Here is a 19,125-nt window from a genome sequence, read left to right as displayed (position 1 = left end):
GGAACTGGGGGGGGGATTGGAGATGCGATAGATTCTGCGCGCAGGGACGGGAGTAGGAACATTGGGTGGATGAAGATTGGACCAACATACTCGATGAGGTAGACGGTTCGCCAGCTGAGTTGACTTCCTGTATGTATTTCAGGTTAGAGAAATGTTGTCTTAACCCGCAGCTATGTATTTTGCGTTAAGCGTTTGAAAACGCGAAGCGACAATGAGGAAGGGAAAAAGGAAGTTTGTAGGGTCGCGGACCTAAATCTTTTACGTAGATGGTACTTTGGTTTCGGAGGCCTGTGGAGTGTATGGTGGCATTGTTGCTGTTGTGGATTGCGGTACCATCACTGGCCTTGGTGATCCTGATGCGGTGTATGCTGAGCCCGCACTTTACAGCAATGGCGTTGTATAGCTCCGGTCCGGTTGCATTGGGATTAATTGATAGCTCCCGAGGAAGCTTGGAGATTGGCTTGCCTGATAAGTTCGGGATTAATTTGTTAGATTTGAATATACAAAACTTCTACCATATCTAGTATCCAGCACGGGAGCTTTTGAGCTCTGGACTTACCTCGAGACTTGACGTTAAGGGTGATGTTGTTCGAAGCCATTGGAACACGGTCGCATGTATGAAATCCGGGAATTGATGAGAGATTGTGTGCTCTTCGAAGGTTGTCCTGACAATGAAGGATTCACACATGCACATCGAGTGGTTAAGTATCTCCCGAGGTCGGCCAGCTTGGCCTCTCCTTGTGACTCGATTTCGGATTAGTGCAGTCTCGAGGGCGTAGACGTTCTGCCAAGTCCTACATGTGAAGGTTACGGAGTGAAAAATATGAATACTGATATCTGAAGGCCCATATGGGATAGTTATATTTATCTCTGACGGGTGTTTTTTGATATATTATTAGGATAGTTAGTAGTTCTATCTTAATGTGATGAATTCCTAGCAAATTATATAAATAGCCATTTTCAAAATATGAATGAGCTCTTTTGAGATGATACGGCATCTCTAAAATTTAGAGACGTAGAAATTGAAATCAACTCTACTACCAGAGATAACACGGTATATCTATCACTACAGAATTGTACAGAATTGTTGAAAAGTTGATTGTTGAGATCCATTATTCAAAGGGTTCAAGCTCGAATTGTTGCTTCAACAAACAAAACCCTTTTTAACTCCGTAGCTTAGGCGGAGTTCATTCGGCCTAGCACGTGACTAGGTCCCGACGAGGACGAATAGTTATGATATTATTAGGCCCTCCGACAGGCTTTAACACCAAACAAGTGGAAGCAATAATTCCACAAGGAGATCCAAACGGCTCTCTGGGATACCGTCAGAGTTGCCGGCTGGCGGCCGCAGATATGGTATCCATAGATTAGCGCGGATACTTAAGATCATTTTGACAGGGTTGAGCAGGATATGCATATCTGGGGCGACGCAGTGGCTGCAGGCAGGGGCCAGCTGCCGAACCGCGCATCAGCCTGGTCAGCGGCGTTGGCAACAGGAAACGGGGTACTTAACCTGCATCTACCCTTGACATTTTGCTTTCTCGAAAAAGTCTAAGCGGAGCATTATTTGATAGAAATGCGGCGGCAGCCTGCAAAAGTGGACGGCACGGCATAAATGTGTAACCACAGCACATTCAAGTCCCTACCTCGATGGGCACAACTGACCCAGCTAACTCTGGATTATCCAAAGGATCTCCCAGGATGTCTCTCCTCGATATGAACAGAAGGGTCCTCAAGGTTGAACAGCTCGTCCAGCATATGCGGAGCGCCAGGTATAGCTTAATTTCAGGACTTCAATACCCGAAGCAGCAGGGAACGGCTGTACCAAGGTAACGGCTGAGGCCAGGAATCACAACGTCGCTTTGATTTAATTGCTTTTTATTTTTTCTTTTCATTTCGTTTGTTTTCTCATCTCTATTTTATGTTACTATGTTTTCAGCCTCCCTCATCAGCTCCGTGGGCAGGCGAGACCGACTTCACCGACCTGGATACGGTTTACATAGCACTCGAACCGACACCTACCGGCGCAAGCTGATTGGCAACCAGTACATACTTGGACACATCCAAGAATGGTGCAAGTGGGAATGCACAGTAAACTTCTGGGCCAAATGTACTGTACCTTTGCCTGCGACAGCTCCAATCGGCAAAGCGTGATTCGTGCCTATCAGTTCAAGAGGTGTGCATCCCTCAGGCCTGCACGCCCCATATTCTCCTTTCAAGGCTGAATTCCGTCCTCCCAATCGTTGTGCAAAACTGGCAACGACACTCGGGATCATCCCGGGACTATTTTAGATTCGGCGTCTCGTTCGAGCTGCGAATACTCCTGAGGGAGCAGCGGAACCCTGCTCAGCCTCAGCATCAGGGAATCGGAACCGACTTGTTCTGGAAAGATGATGCCATTCCTTTACGTATAAAGCGTCAACGAGTTCTATGTCGTTGATCTGTGTTGTCGATTCCTTTCTTTGAATACAGGTGTACTGACGTTTTGTGTTGCTTTCTAACATCGGAACGTGTCTTTATTTTGCTTGCCTGATTTGGTGGTTGCTCACGTTTCGGTAAATAAGTCAAGTCATGCAATGATGTCTTACCTCTGCTTTTATATTTTTCACGTCCTTAGTTGGACAACATATCCTCTCCCCTTTCTTTTTGTCCCCCATAGACTGTGGTTCATGTTGTCCAAAACACCTCATGGGCCATTTGTGTGCGTGTTGGGGGGAAAAAGGTTACATTTTAAAACCATGTCTCATTGCCCTAATAAAACCTTTATCTCATGCTCCAACCTTGGAAGTGCTCAGGGTGAACATGTGACACATATCGCCCAGGAGTAGAATTTAAAAGCCCTGATACACCTTCTTGGATTGACATTTCGATAACACTCATCACCACCATCGCCATGACTATAGGATTGAAGAAGTGGGCAGTTAGTCTCTGCGCCAGAGCTCTACTTCTTCCTATCGTCGCAGCTGTGAAGATAACATCGAGAATGACTGGATCCTGTGGGAAAAAGGCTCTCCGCGAAGAGATCGAGGATGGCGTTTTAAAACTGAGCCAACTCATTCACTCCTTGCTGCGACCGTTGCCTACCCAAACTGGGGATGGGACTTATGTCGACGAAACACCGCCTGAACCAAGTTTAATTGATGACCTAAATCAAGTGGACATCAAGGACCTAGAAACGCTGGCTGATGTCATTCGAAATGCTGCCACAGGAGCGCCTGTCAATGATAAAGATTATATCATGGAGAGAATCATCCGGGTAAGTTACAACCGCCAAACCGATATTTATAGCTCGATGTTGATTCCAAGTATTTAGCTCCCTTCTTCGTTACCCTCCAGGTCGCCAAATGTGGATAGGCTGAGCAATGCTCTTCTCTCCCTTCTCTGGAACGATCTAAAACATCCCCCGTTGTCGTGCGTATTTTATTCCAACTCCATTAGGGGATTTTATTGACGGATTAAATGTAGATATCTCGGTGAACAGTATGTTTACCGACAGGCAGATGGTTCCCACAATGTAATTTGGTATCAATTACCCACATCATTCAGTATTTGAAGCTAAATAAGATATAGAACATCCTTTGGCCACAAATTGGCATTGCAGGTTCTTCATATGCAAGGACTGTACCATCGAAGTCGGTCCAACCAGCAGTGCTCCCAGATCCGGGGGTCCTTTTCGATAGTTTGTTAGTCAGAAAACGGTTCAGACCTCATCCTAATAAAATATCGAGTATGCTATTTTATCTGGCCTTCATCATTATTCATGGTAGGCCCATACCATCTCCAAACATTATTTTTTTTACAATACTCACATAGCCATAGATTTATTCCGCACTGACCGCGATGATTATACATCTTGCCCCGCTTTATGGCAGTAACCAGGAAGAACAGAATACAGTGCGAACCTTCAAGGGTGGGAAGTTGAAGCCAGACTGCTTTTCCGAGAAGAGGATTTTAGGGTTCCCACCCGGTGTTGGCGTGCTTCTCATCATGTTCAACCGTTTCCATAATTATGTGGTTGAAAATCTTGCCCTGATCAACCAAGATAATCGTTTCCCGAAGCCAGCTGAGCCTAGTGGGAAAGCATATGCTAAATATGATAACGACCTTTTCCAAACTGGCCGGCTTATCACCTGTGGCTTGTACATAAACATCATTTTGAAAGATTATTTGCGGACCATTCTCAATATCAATCGGACGGATAGTGATTGGAGTCTCGACCCTCGTTCTGAATCCATGAGAGGTCTTTTTGGTACGGCGATCGACGAAGCAGGTGGCAATCAAGTTTCTGCGGAATTCAATTTGGTATATCGGTGGCATTCCTGCGTTTCGGAGCGTGATGACAAATGGACTCAAAATGCCTATAGGGAGCTATTCGGTGACGGCATGGACCCAAACAAAATATCCCTATCCGATTTTCTGCGGGTTCTCGGTAAATGGGAAGCTGGACTTTCCAAGGATCCTCTAAAGCGACCATTTGCCAAACTTGCCCGTGGATCAAACGGCTTATTTAACGATGACGACTTAGCCAACATTCTCACAGAAAGCATTGAAGATTGTGCCGGCCCATTTGGAACTTCACAAATCCCTGCTGTCTTCAGAGCCGTGGAAATTCTTGGCATCAACCAAGCACGCCATGGAGACTTTCGAGCCTCAACGAGTTCCGAAAACATTTCAATCTCAAACCTCATGAAACTTTTGAAGACATCAACCCTGATCCATATATTGCTGACCAACTGAAGCACTTGTACGACCATCCAGACAATGTCGAACTCTATCCTGGGCCCATTGCCGAAGAAGCTAAAGAATCCTTGGTGCCGGGAAGTGGGCTGTGTGCTAATTTTACCATATCTCGGGCAATCCTTTCGGATGCTGTTGCCTTGGTGCGAGGTGACCGCTTCTATACTGTGGATCAAACTCCGAAGAATTTAACAAACTGGGGTTTTAATGAAGCTAGCTACGATAACACAGTTGACAAAGGTCACGTATTCTACAAGTTGTTCCTCCGGGCATTTCCAAGCCACTTCAAGCCGAATTCGATCTATGCCCATTTCCCTTTGGTGGTCCCCGACGAAAACCGAGAAATTCTCACACGGTTGAATTCTTCCAGGAAATACTCGTGGGACAAGCCGGCGAGGATTCCCCGTCCAACCATGATCGAATCGTATGCTGCATGCGACGCGATTATCAAGAACCAAAAAGATTTTAAAGTTACATGGGGGGAGGCCATTGAATTTTTGATGCATAAGGAATGTCATTCGTTTGGCAGAGATTTTATGCTTTCTGGTGATGAGCCACCCAATGCGGCATCCAGGCAGATGATGGGAAGAGCATTGTATCATGGTGAATGGGAGGCGGAGGTTAAAAAGTTCTATGAGCAGATTACGCTCAAACTGCTACACGCAAAATCATACAAAATTGCCGGGGTCAACCAAGTGGATATTGTGCGAGATGTCGCAAACATTGCCCAGGTACATTTTGCAGTGGCCGTTTTCGGGCTTCCACTCAAGACTGGCGATAACCCACGCGGCATATACACCGAATCTGAGCTCTATATGATCATGGCGCTAGTCTTCGCTTGCATCTTTTTTGATGCCGACCCTGCCAAAAGTTTCCCTCTACGTCAGAGAGCTCGGAAGGTTACACAACAGCTTGGAGATATTGTCCTGCTAAATGTACAGCTGATCAAGCAAACTGGGTTCCTCAGCAACATGGTTGAACGATTGTATGGAAACAATATGCTGACGGAGTATGGGGTCCATATGATTCGCCGTTTACTGGATTCGGGACTGCCCCCTGAGCAGATTGTCTGGACACACATGCTTCCAACAGCCGGCGGCATGGTAGCGAATCAAGCACAATTATTTTCTCAATGTCTCGATTACTATTTATCAGAGGAAGGATCTATCCATTTACCCGAGATTCATCGATTGTCGAAGTTGGGAACTGCCGAAGCTGATGAGCTCCTTTTGAAATAGTGAGACACTCTCTCATCGAGCTCGTTGAGTTTGACTACGTCCGTCCGGATACTGACCAGACTCTATAGTTTTCTAGAGGGATCCAGGCTTCGAGCAACGGTGGGCGTGTACAGGGAAGTTGTCACTCAGTCAACAATCAAAGACGGTGTAAAAACACTGAGCTTAAAACCAGGAGACCGTGTTGCTTGTAACTTCGTAAGCCACAACCAACGCAAAATTGTCTTGAAACGCGATTCTGACCGTTTTTATTTAGGCCAAGGCGTCTATGGACCCGAAGAAGTTCCCTGAACCCGATAAAGTTGACTTGACACGGGATCTTGATTCATACATCCATTTCGGACAGGGCCCTCACAAATGTTTGGGCTTTGGGATTTGCAACGCAGCACTATCGACAATGCTCAAAACGGTGGGAAAGCTGGAAAATCTGCGACGAGCACCGGGTCCTCAAGGCGAGCTCAGGAGGATCCCTGGCCCTGGTGGCATTAGCAAGTATTTGGTTGTGGACTATACTAGCTACTTTCCATTCCCAACAACGATGAAGGTACAGTGGGATGGGGAGCTACCTCCATGTGCAAATTAATCAATGTGTCGTTTGAGAATATCGGCTAGACTATCACGTTTTCACACTTTGTAGTTTAAAATTCTGGTGATGATTTGCTCGGCTGTATTATTTTCTTTCCTCACATTTCCTGGTCCCTTTCTGTATTTTGCATATTGAGATCGAAGCGAATGAATAATTTAACGAGTAGAATACATATATTTGTTTATGTTTGTTAATTCCACGACGAGCGAGAAGTTTGCAATCGAATATATACATATTCTGAATACTGTGAATAGAGTTCAGAGGCAGGGTCGAACGGGCGTAGCCCGTAGCCGTGGTGCGCGGCAGCAGCAATACAGTACATTACCCCGTCTCAGTGTGTGTATTTAAATACATCCGTAATTTTACGCGGTGACAAACAAACAAGGCAAAATATTTGGCCAACATCCAACTCTCCGACGACTGACAAATATTTTTCTCTCCCTCTCTCCATCATCACCATCCCCTCCGCCCTCCGTTATCAAGCCTAGGCTCAAATCCAGAGGCTCATCGATTCGGATCAATTATACAAGCTGCTGGGAATACGACCTGCACTCGTTCTCCCTTTGCTTACAATCTGATAGCGTTTATCAGCCCATCCTGAACCTCATCGATCTCTCACCTTGCTCGCTAACTCAGAGTATATCGCTCTGAGCTGTGTGACACACCGGATTGCTTGCTTCTTAGGGCCAGTATTCCATTCGGAGGCCACTAACCGTAGGTCTGGAAATCAAGAAAAAAAGTCCTAAATATCTCACCCCTCCACCAATTTTGTGGCGAAGAAACGTCCGTCAAGCTACACTTGGGGAGCTACCCGACCTTATCGACCAGGTTCCTTCCTGGTAGCCGCACGACCTCCCATGGTGGACTACAAGGCTATATTCTAATATGGGGAGAATAAAGAAGGTGGCGGGCCTCAAACATGGGGCTACAATCGTAAGTTGCGCCCACCTTGCCGTTTTCATATTACTACTTGTGTTTTCCTCAGCTTCCCCGCCAAAATCATGTTGATACCGGCTGGGGTGAGAACGCCGACAACGTTGGGTGATTTTTTGCGCTCACATCTTCCTTTCTGCTCCACAGTCTCCTGCCTTAGCTACCTTCGTTCAACAAGCTACCACCGTTGACGTCCCAGAACTTCCCTCCCACCTCTCATTGTTCCCTCGCCGATGGCCATTCCCAAGAGGCGATCTATATCATTGGATTGTGGTGCTGAACCGGTTTGATACGATCCTTCAACAAGTGATAGAGAAGTATGATCTCCATTTAGGGCCGCAGACGAAGCCATTTGGCCGTTTGGTTCTTCATGACACATGTGTCTCCAGCGGTATTGCATCGACGGCCGAGGCATGTGAAGCACATCTCGACAAACTTGGCTTTGGGCCTGAGGGAGATCGAGAGCTGGTCGAAGCGCTCTTATCATTTTCAAGGCTCCTGCTGGAGAAATGTGGCAATCGGAGCCTATACAATAGCAGCGATCGCTTGAATGACCTTTTGAATACGACCTCACTTCCCCTTCTGCAGAACGTTCTCCGCCTCGGTGTCAGCTTAGCCCAACGGTACTTTTCCAGACAACGCCAATCTAATAGTACCCATTTTCACCAGAGTTTACTGGCAACACACTACAATATTGAATTGGAGCGCGTCCAAAAGCTTGCTGCGCCGTTTCCTAAACCTGCCCCTGCCAAGGTAACTGATACCTCGTCCGCTAGCGTTAAGGGAAAAGAAAAGGCTATTCAGGCCCAGACTGACCGTCGTGGTTCCGTCACCAAATGTAATGCGAACGATCTAATTGCCCTTACTAAAGGCCTCTCTGATACAGAACCCAATGGGTTCGCAGCTCATGATTGGGAGGAATGGGCTAACGTTAACATGTCGTATTACTCACCCTCTCCGGATGCTGCCGAGGATGCCGCTCCAGCAGGAGCCGGCGCCATCCCGCATCCTCCAGCGACCCCAACCCCCTTGCGTAGATCTTCTACTCACCCCAGCTCAAGATTGAGTAGAAGTTCCGTAACGGATGATTCACCAACGGCGCCGCCCACCAGCTCGCCCACCAGTAAATACGACGAAACAAATAGAGGAGTTAAAGTTCTGCATATCCCAAGCTCTACGATTGTATCCATGAGCATAGAGGCGGTTTTGCAAGCGCACTTAGAGGAGCTTCCAAACGATGCTTCGAAGTATGAATTGCTGCAACGACTTCGTGTTGCTTATGCTGTTGCAACATCCCCTGAGACCAGGCGTCAAATTCTTGGTGCTAGAGTCCTTGCGATCACGAACTTGGCATATATTTATCCAGAAACTCTCTTCCAGCAAAAGGTGCTTAACCATGATTCCGATATACCGAAACACCTGCAACTTGCCTACCAGCTTGCCGAATTTGTGCATCTTGGTGTCGCCGGTGACATTACAGCCTCAACACTGAACCAGACTTTCGCACTCAACTGTCTTGACGCACTGGCAAAACATAAATCCCGATCTGCGGATGTTTGTGCGGCTCTTAGCGTTAACGTTAACCACGGAATCCTTATGTTCCTCACGCGGAAGGCTGTTGCGGACTTGGCCGTCGAGGAGAAGCCGGACGACCCACCGGAAGGCGATGACTGGAGAGAGGCTCTATTTGCACTTCTTAGAACTCTTCCGAATGCTGGTACGAGAACGCCAGAGACTCTTGTGGCAGCTGGATTGATTCCTTTGTTTGTCGATATCTTGAACCTCAGGACGGAGAAAGCAAGAAAAATTTATCCTCGGGTCATGGAATTCTTGGATACATTTGTTCACTCTGTTCGGGATGCATTGGCAACATTGGCTGGAGCCAAAGGTTTCCATGCCATTTCAGATCTGATCTCTTTCGAGACGAAGACGTCATTTGATGCTGTGGCGAAGGACCAGGGAATTCCAGCGCCGTTTAGGACTGCCGCCATCGATTACCAGATTCCATATTTCCAGCAGCAATCCTTGAGGTGGCTGTTCAAGTTCGTCAACCATGTAATGCAACATAACAGCGGCGGATTTGAGCGCCTTCTTCGAAATCTTATCGATTCGCCTCCACTTCTCACTGCCCTTCGCTTGGTCCTGGAAAACTCTCGTGTCTACGGTTCTCATGTGTGGAGTGGTGCAGTAAACATTTTGAGCCATTTCATCCATAATGAACCTACTAGTTATGCCGTTATTGCTGAAGCCGGGTTGAGCAAAAGCCTTCTCGAAGCAGTGATTGGCCGGCCCATGCCAGGTGATACAACAGAAGCCATTACTGCCACTACTGATGATGACCATCATGCTCCAACTGAATCACAACCTCTGTTTATTCCAGCGTGTGCGGAGGCCAGCGATCGCGAGACTCTCAGGTCTAAGATTATTAGGCCATCTGGTCCTAAACTGGCTGAAGGAATCTTGCCTTCGACGGAAGCTATTGTGTGTATCCCGCAAGCGTTTGGGGCCATCTGTCTGAACCAAGGAGGCCTAGAGTTATTCCGAAAGTCGGATGCTCTCGAAAGCTTTTTCGAGATATTCGAAAGTCCAGAGCATGTGAAATGCATGAAGAATGATTCGAATCTTGTTCGCGTCCTGGGTAACTCTTTTGACGAGCTCGTTCGACATCACCCTCCTTTAAAGACTGCGGTCATGAGTTCCGTTTTGGTCATGGTCGCCCGTGTAGTCCAATATTGCAAATCAAAAGCATGGGAATGTGGACTTGGAGCTAAGCTTTGGACCGAAGGAGAAGATAGAAAGCTTTCCATTGCCGGAGGCGACTCTTCCTCGCTCGCAGACATTGGCTTTGCGTTCACTTATCCCATCGATAACCAGCAATCCCATTCAAGAGTAGAGTCGGCTGATACTGAGATGAAGACTGTCCCGACAACTTCTCAGGATGGAAACCCTTTGACACCGAAGATGGAGAACTTTGATTTGAAGGACCTTGATAGCCACGGTCTATCTGTTGCCAGCTACATGTTCCCGGCTGTGAGGTTCCTGCATGCCTTTTTCGAGAACCACACTATCTGTGCAAGTTTTATCGAGGCTGGTGGGGTTGAGTATGTCCTCGATTTTGCCACCCTCCAAAGCCTGCCATTTGACTTCTATAATACGGAGGCGAGCCAACAGCTGGCACAAGTGATCCATTTAATGGTCGAGGTCAAACCACACCTTGTGCTTCCTTCCCTTTTGAAACGAACTCAGGATGCCGTTGATTGCTTAGCTCCCTTTTGGCGACAATCTAGTGCCACTGGGTTTTTCGCTCCTTTGACAAACCCGTCGAAGAAGGCGGAAAATACTGCTGAGAGCCCAGAGTCCGAAGATGTGAAGGTCAAGGGAACCTATTTCGTAAAACATCTCGTCGCTGTCCATACTCTTACGGATATCCTCCGCGAAGCATATACGCCGCCAATCTACCCGACCCGGCCTAGTCAGCAGACATCTCCGTTTGTCCAGGTAAACTTAGCCGATAAATATGTTGCTCTTGTCAAACAACTTGGGTCCTTGCATTCAGCTTGCGTCTGGGAAGAAATATTGCTACAGAAGGATATGCCAGAATCTTGGAATGAAGCGACTAGAGTCCCTGGATATGGGCTTGGTGCAGAGGAAGGAAGTGAACCACCGAGTACTATGCCTACAGATGATGTATCTGAGCCTGGTGATGTGGCTGCTGAAGTCGCAACCGGGTCAACTGCGTCTGGGGCGGGTCCTGCCCGTGAACCTGCCGATAGTGAGATGAGATCGCGAACCGCGGTTACCCAAACCTCTGTTGGTTTAGAGAAGAGCGCGGCATTCAAAAACGTAAAAACTCTCCGTTACCTGCTCAGTTCTCTGCCCTCCTCTATAACTGGCTTCTTCCATCTATTGGGCCATGGACTTATCAGCAAACGACGAATGGATACTTATCAACGACAAAAGGCTGGCACCGTTGCAGATGCGATTGCATCGATGATCCTAGAAAAACTGAATCTTGATGCACCTAAGAAAACCTCTTGTGTAAAAGACCGGTTTTCGTATCTCATAGTCATATTGTCCTCGTTTTCTCAGCTGTTATTTGATAGTAAGTTTGTTTCCTATCCGATAACCTTAAAATCCCACTAACTTTGGTTGTAGCTACAGCTGAGCGCCCTCATTCCCATTGCCTCACAATGATTCTATCGGCTTTCAAGAAGTTGAATGGGATCCAAGCAATGAAAGACTTGTGTGGTTTATTCTTGAATGAGATCAGAACCCTTGATCCCCAAGCGCAGGAGAATAGGACTAAAGACGTTCCTGCACGCCTTGCTTCTGCTTACGGGGGGATTAAAATTATTCTTAATTTCTTTTCTGAAATGACATCCGCCCAATATATTATCGACTCAGCGCAAACGCAGGCAATGGCCAGTGCCAGCGGGGACAGAGATCGTCCTGACTATTTCCTTCCAGCCCAGTTCTTGGTCGAACTCCGAATGGAAGTCATACCAATGGCGCAAGAAATGTGGAGTTCTGGGTTCGTCGCAGAGGCATCTAGTTCTATCCTAAAATCTCTGATTGATATTCTCCGATCTGTCCTTGAAGGGGAATATGAAACGGGAGCCTTCCGTCGCGGTGAAAGCCTTCCTGCTGTTTCTGCACTTACTCCCAAAACCTTTACTTGCCATAGAGAGCGTCTGTCCACGCTCAAAGAGAATGGCCATGACGAAAATCTCGCCCGAGAAGCTCTCTACCGCTGTAATAACTCAGCGTCCGCTTCTGAAGAATACTGTATCAGCCAACGGGCTCTCCGCCCACCACCTAGGAGCCCAGTTCCTTCACATGACCTAGAGCAGGTTACAAGCAGTAGTAGTCCTTCGCTCCGCTCCAGCATCTTTGGAAATCTTGGTAGCTCGCAACCGCAGTCTGACAGCGGCCAGGTTTTGGCTTCTACGCCGGCCGATATCGCGTCATTGCTTGGTCACCTCGCCCAACCAAATCTGGGCGTAGAGGAAAGCGGTACAAACCAAGCAGAGAGTCGGCCGCCTCCTAGTCAAGGTGCGCAGAGCGGCGATCAATCAAGTACTAGCGGCCTTCTCGCAATGAGCATCGATAATATCCTTAATGACCAGGAAGAGTCCCCAAGTGAAGAGAGGATCGCACCTGCTCAGCGTACGGAGAGTGGTGCTCGACCTCCATCGACTGCTCAACCGGCTCCTCCAAAGAGGCAAGAAGTGGTTACCGTTGAAGACTTGGACAGTGAGCGTGATAAGGTCCGGAGCAACCTCATTGAACGATGTTTAGATGTGTTAAATGTCCATCATGACGTAACTTTTGAGCTCGCTGATCTTATTGGGTCTGCCACCACCAAGCTCCCTGATCCTGTCAATTTCCGTCGGGAGGTTGGCGAAACGTTGATGCATTTCTTGATTTCTCTCCAGATGGAAGAGAATTTCCAGTCAGCCGGAAAGAAAATAGCGGCATACGCTGGCTTGTTAGCTTTGGTCCTGCAAGATAAGGATGTGTACGAAGCTACTCTTGAAGAGTTGAAGGAAAATTTTTCGAATCTGTTTGGCTTTATTAAAATCCCTCCTGCCTCCTCTGAGAAACCTACCGAGGAATCGTGCCCCTGGATTCCGCAAGTCTTGCTCATTCTTGAAAGAGTCCTTTCGGATGACGTAACACCGCCATTAATTCGGTGGAACCCCCCAAGTTCTGATGGGTCTGTCGGACCAGAGGAGCCGGCAGAACTAGAGGAACCTGTTATCCCATTTTCTGACAAGATGGAGCTGTTTGAGACAATGGTCGATATTCTCCCTCGGATTGGGAAGGACGAAACACTGGCGCTGTCTGTTTCCCGCATCCTCGTCATTTTGACCCGTGAAAGGGAAATTGCTGTTCGACTAGGAGAAAAGCGCAATCTCCAACGCCTGTTTGTCATGATTAAGCAATTGGCTAGCGGTTCGGACGACAGACTTCAGAATACGTTCATGCTCATCTTGAGACATATCATTGAGGATAATGACACCATTCGACAAATAATGAGAAGCGAAATTGTTGCTGGTTTCGAAAGTCGATCCCCACGGCAGACGGACACCACGGGCTATGTACGCCAATTCGCGCACCTTATTTTGAGAAACCCGACACTGTTTGTGGAAGTTACGAATGAAAAATTAAAGTTGCAGCGATACGACACACACCAACGACCTCAACTCTTGGTTCTCAAGTCGGAAGTAAACGATACAGTTTCACGGCAAGATCAAAACTCTTCTAGCCAAGAGGACAATCAAACTGCGGATAAGCCAGACTCTATCGAACCTCATACCGAACCTCAAGATGGACAGCAAACTGAGAGCAAGGACGGCAAGGAGGACAGAGATGGCAAGGATAAGTGCAAATCAACAGAGCTCAAGGCTCCTGTTGTTGAAAATCCTGATGGCGTGATCCATTATTTGCTCTCTGAATTACTTTCTTATCGCGATGTGGACGACAAGGAGCCAACCGTGGAGTCTTCAGAGAAGTCAACGAGTCGCATAGAGTCTCAAAGCGATGTTGAAATGGCAAGCGGACCGGCGTCGCCTACTTCATCCATTTCGGGAACTCAGACTACAAAGCCCCCCAAGAAGGCTGAGAAACCTCAATTTAAGGCAGACGAACACCCGATCTACGTTTACCGCTGTTTCCTATTGCAGTGCTTAACAGAGCTATTGTCCTCGTATAACCGCACCAAAGTGGAGTTCATCAACTTTTCGCGCAAAGCCGATCCTTTCGCCACAACGCCTTCGAAGCCGCGTTCTGGCATTTTGAACTATTTGCTGAACTCGCTCGTTCCCATTGGGACGTTGGAGCATGGGGAATCTATCGCTTTCAAAAAGCGGGTCAACACTTCTAACTGGGCGATGCGCGTGATTGTAGCCCTCTGCACCAAGACGGGGGAATTTGGTGTTCCATCCAGGCGTCGCACCATTCCGAATGATGACAACGAACCTGAACTCCTTTTTGTCCGCAAGTTTGTTCTCGAACATGCCCTGAAATCATACAAAGATGCTAATGCGTCGAATGAACCTCTTGATGCAAAATACGCACGACTTCTTAGTTTAGCCGACCTGTTTGATAAGATGCTCTCCGGAGGCACAAATGGAGATGGCACCACACATTTCCCTTCGTCTACTCGCCAGGTTGCGAAAACTATGTTTGAAAAGAATTTTATTTCAGCCTTCACAGCTTCTATATCCGATATAGATTTGAATTTCCCGCCAGCAAAGAGAGCTGTGAAATATATTCTTCGACCGCTGAACAAGCTTACGCAAACTGCAGTCTTGTTGAGTGAAACCTCGAGCATTCAAACCACACCAGGGCAAACTGATGAAGATGATATATCTTCGGCAACCTCCGTATCTGATATAGAAGATGATCGAGAAGAAACCCCCGACCTTTTCCGACATTCTACGCTTGGCATGTTTGAGCCGAATCATGAGGAGGGAACGACTAGCGAAGAAGACTCGGAGGAAGACGAAGAGATGTATGATGATGAATATGATGAAGAAATGGATTATGAAGAGGATATGCCAGAAAATGACGGAGAAGTTGTCAGTGATGAAGATGAGGAAGACATGGATGGGCGAGGGCCCCTTGAAGGTTTGCCTGGTGATTCTGGTATGGATATTGAAGTCCTCATCGAAGGGGATGACGATGATGATGAAGATGATGACGACGATGATGAGGATGACGATGATGAGGACGATGATGAGGACGATGACGATGACGATGACGATGACGATGACGATGATGAAGAAGGCTCCTTGGCCATGGACGACGAATTGATAGCAGGCGAAATCACTGGGGACAATGACAATGATAGCCTCCGAGATGGAGACGAAGGTGAATGGGAAAGCGAAGATATCTCGGACAATGAGGAAGAGGAAGACGGTATGAACCAACTAGAGAACGAATTGGGTGATTTTGCTCAAGGTGACCACGGGTCTAACCTGCAAAATGTATTACGGATTCTAGGGGAGCAAAATAGAAACCGCCTTGATATTCATCAGCTTGAATTGGATATAGGAATGGGAGAAGAACTTCACGACGATCTGATGGATGACGAAATGCAGGATGATCAAGGTAAGATTCTCATGGTTCTACTCCTCCCTGTGGGCGATTTTTCCTCTTACGATTTTTTTAGATGAAGATGAGGAAGTAGATGAGCTGGAAGGTTTGGACGAAATTGATGAGGACGAAGACCTAATTCAGACCTTTGGTACGATTTCACTATTCCAAGTGATTTCTTTTCTTTTTTTAAGTTGAGTTGATGACTGATAGAAATTGAAACAGATTTTGACCACCCACATCGATTCATGCTGCACGACACCGACCCTGCAATGGATCATAACCGCCACCAGCATGGCCGATTCCGTGGAATACCTCCCCCCCCATGGAGCATGTTTTCTGGAGGCCTTAGTAATCGTCATGGTATTATACCCATCCCTGGTTATAGAACTCATCGGACTCAAATCCCCTCGCGCGGAAATGACGATGGGAGTAACCCGCTGCTACGTCGAAACGACCGCACTACAGATGTTACACGTAGATCCAGAGGTCCTCCCGAAGCTTTGAGTGACTGGGTCCACGCAATCGACCCCAGCCATCAGGGTCGACTCCTCTCGATGGATAGCCCGGTTACATTCATGAATGCAATTATGCAAGCCCTGGGTCAAGGCGGCGGTAGCTTTGGTGTCGTTAGTCGTCCAGATGGAGTCCATGTTCGTCTTGACCAAGGCCACGTCTTCACCAATCGTATACAAGATTTGTTTGGCCTTAGTCGACCACCAGCGACTACCACACGTCCTCGTGACGATCCTTATCAAGCAGTCACGTTTGTTCTATCCACAACTTCCACTCGTTGGCAAGAAGAAGCACGTCTCTTGTTTAACAATACTTACTTGGAGAAAGCCCAACGAGTTGTAAATTCACTCCTCAAAGTACTTGTTCCCCCGGCTATTGAAGAAGAAAAAGTCAGGCAGAGGCAATTGGAGGAAGAGCTTTTGCGACGAGAGGAGGAGAGGGTCGAACGTGAGCGTCAAGAGCAAGTCGCGAAGGAAGAAGCCGAGCGCGAGAGAAAACGGAAGGAGGAGGAAGAAGAAGCGCTACGCCGACAACAAGAAGCTGAAAGAGCTGAGAGAGCAGCTGAAGAAAGTGCGCAGCAAGTCACTGGACACCCCGAAGGCGAGCCGATGGACGACGTACAGCCTACCGAGTCGACACAAGAGCAAGTTGCTGCTCCAGCTGAAACAGATCCTGCGGTGGCCGGCCCTTCAGAACCTGCGCCCCGCATCCACACCACAATCCGTGGTCGACAACTTGACATTACCGGGATGGACATTGATCCAGAGTATTTGGAAGCACTTCCCGAAGATATCCGTGAAGAAGTCATCATGCAGCAACTCACCGAACAGAGATCGCAGGCTGCAGCATCCGGCGAAGAACCAAGTGAGATAAACCCAGAGTTTCTGGAAGCGTTACCTCCTGATATCCGTGAAGAACTCCTGCAACAGGAGGTCGCTGATCGTCGACGTCGTGAGCGGGAGGCGGCACGTCGAAATGCCGCTGCAAATGGTGGCCCAGCTGCTCCTGATGACATGGACCCTGCCAGCTTCATTGCCACATTGGATCCTTCTCTAAGACAAACAGTGCTTGCCGATCAGCCCGAAGAAATTCTCGCGTCTCTTGGTCCTGAATTTGTTTCGGAAGCCCGCGCGCTTACAGGCCGAAGGCTTGCTCAGTTTGGGGATGTAAGCAGACTAGATCAGAGCTCGCGACCTGATACCACTCAACGTGATCAAGGAGCTAAAAAACCACAACGCCGGCAAATTGTCCAGATGCTTGACAAGGCCGGTGTAGCTACCCTCCTCCGTCTCATGTTCATGCCCCTTCAGGGAAATGCACGGCATCATATAAATGACATCCTTCATAATGTCTGCCAAAATCGCCAAAATCGGTCGGAAGTGCTTAGCCTTTTACTTTTGATTCTCCAGGATGGAAGTGCGGACGTATCTGCTGTGGAACGCAGTTTTGCTCATCTATCACTGCGAGCTAGGACCCCAACAGCGTCGCAGCGAACCCCGCAGTTGAAGCGGACATTGTCATTGCCGGTTCCTGGTACCAATAACGACGTCACCCCGTTGGTTGTGATCCAGCAATGCTTGGGAGCTTTGTCGTTCCTCACTCAATACAACCCCCATATCGCATGGTTTTTCCTGACCGAACACGACACAGCAGCCGCTCTTAAAATGAAAGCACTGAGGAAAGGAAAGGCCAAGGAAAGTAGAGCCTCTAAGTTTGCTATAAACTCTCTCCTGTCCTTGCTTGATCGCAAGTCAATCATGGATAGCCCAAGTTGCATGGAACAACTCTCTAGTCTCCTCAGCAGCATTACTCAACCATTAACTCTCCTCCTACGAAAAGACAAAGAGAAACAGGAGAAAGACGCCAAAGAGAAAGACACGCGAGGCGCTGAGGCCGCTGCTGAAAGCGCGCAACCTGTGCAACCTGTAGAGGCCACGTCCCAGGAAACAGAGGGTTCTCGTACTGCCGATGAGCCAGCCCCGCGTTCCGATACGATGATGCCTGATGCTGCTTCCGCAGAGCAAGAGCAAGATCGTCCGGAGGCCCAGGTTGTGGGATCGCCTGCCGAAGAAAAGGCAGAATCTTCAAAACCGGCTGAGGAGGAGAAACCAAAAAAACCTCGTATTCCTGAGCCCCCTGTGGTGCCAGAGCACAATCTTCAGTTAGTTGTTCGCATTCTTGCTGCCCGAGAATGTAATGGCAAAACATTCCGAGAAACACTTTCGACCATCAACAACCTCTCTGCTATCCCTGGAGCCAAAGAAGTTTTCGGTCAAGAATTGATTGCCCAGACACAGAGCCTCAGCAATTCAATCCTGGTTGATCTCGAAGAACTTCTTCCCCACATTAACCAGGCGGAGACTGGCATCGAAGTGCAGGGTATGGCACTTGCCAAATTTTCTCCTGCTAGCTCTGATCAAGCCAAACTACTCAGAGCTTTGACTGCCCTTGATTATCTATTTGACCCAAATAGGCTTGACAAGGAGAGGTGCAGCGAGCCCGAGTCGTCTAATAACGATGAAGTTTTGAAGACACTTTATGAAGGTGCCACATTCGGACCACTCTGGGCAAAGCTGAGCGAATGCTTACATGCCATTCGACTGAAAGAGAACATGCTCAATGTTGCCACAATACTTTTACCACTCATAGAATCACTTATGGTTGTATGCAAGAACACCACTTTGAAAGACTCTCTGCTACCAAGACATGGACGGGAATATTCTGTTTCTAGTCCGCCGCCCGATTCTGGGATGGAAGCCCTATTCTTCAACTTCACGGAAGATCACCGCAAGATTCTCAATGAGCTTGTCCGCCAGAATCCTAAGCTCATGAGTGGCACGTTCTCCCTTTTAGTCAAGAACCCGAAGGTATTGGAGTTTGACAATAAACGCAATTACTTCACCCGTCGGATCCATTCACGCGGTAGCGAGATCAGACATCCACATCCCCCATTACAACTCTCCGTTCGCCGAGACCAAGTTTTCTTGGATTCCTTTAAATCGCTCTACTTCAAGACTG

At 47.9% G+C, this 19,125-nt stretch overlaps 3 protein-coding genes across 3 annotated transcripts in view; 2 read left to right on the top strand and 1 right to left on the bottom strand.

The window, feature by feature from the left end:
* Window positions 1-599, bottom strand: part of HCAG_01670 (predicted protein) — a gene marked incomplete at both ends in the record, with an annotated part of 1,380 nt that extends 781 nt beyond the window's left edge. Inside the window, 3 exons of the mRNA XM_001544573.1 lie at window positions 91-114; window positions 250-465; window positions 560-599. Of these exons, the coding sequence (XP_001544623.1) occupies window positions 91-114; window positions 250-465; window positions 560-599 (280 nt within the window). The remainder of the gene's footprint in view (window positions 1-90; window positions 115-249; window positions 466-559) is intronic.
* A 2,294-nt stretch (window positions 600-2,893) lies between these two features.
* HCAG_01669 (hypothetical protein) lies at window positions 2,894-6,555 on the top strand (the record flags this gene model as incomplete). Its single annotated transcript, XM_001544572.1, has 8 exons — window positions 2,894-3,256; window positions 3,314-3,411; window positions 3,466-3,480; window positions 3,571-3,679; window positions 3,820-4,657; window positions 4,759-5,974; window positions 6,044-6,170; window positions 6,229-6,555. 8 exons carry the CDS (start codon window positions 2,894-2,896, stop codon window positions 6,553-6,555), a joined length of 3,093 nt encoding a protein of 1,030 aa, XP_001544622.1.
* Window positions 6,556-7,443: 888 nt separating this feature from the next.
* The window catches only part of HCAG_01668 (DNA binding protein URE-B1), a gene marked incomplete at both ends in the record, with an annotated part of 12,827 nt that continues 1,145 nt past the window's right edge, over window positions 7,444-19,125 (top strand). The window contains 8 exons of the mRNA XM_001544571.1: window positions 7,444-7,491; window positions 7,544-7,577; window positions 7,826-8,114; window positions 8,145-11,593; window positions 11,647-15,414; window positions 15,550-15,606; window positions 15,668-15,742; window positions 15,817-18,974. Of these exons, the coding sequence (XP_001544621.1) occupies window positions 7,444-7,491; window positions 7,544-7,577; window positions 7,826-8,114; window positions 8,145-11,593; window positions 11,647-15,414; window positions 15,550-15,606; window positions 15,668-15,742; window positions 15,817-18,974 (10,878 nt within the window). The remainder of the gene's footprint in view (window positions 7,492-7,543; window positions 7,578-7,825; window positions 8,115-8,144; window positions 11,594-11,646; window positions 15,415-15,549; window positions 15,607-15,667; window positions 15,743-15,816; window positions 18,975-19,125) is intronic.

This window comes from Histoplasma capsulatum, genomic scaffold, assembly GCF_000149585.1.
Source record: "Histoplasma capsulatum NAm1 scaffold_1 genomic scaffold, whole genome shotgun sequence".
Lineage (NCBI taxonomy): Eukaryota > Fungi > Ascomycota > Eurotiomycetes > Onygenales > Ajellomycetaceae > Histoplasma > Histoplasma mississippiense.
This window is presented reverse-complemented; position numbering and strand designations above follow the sequence as displayed.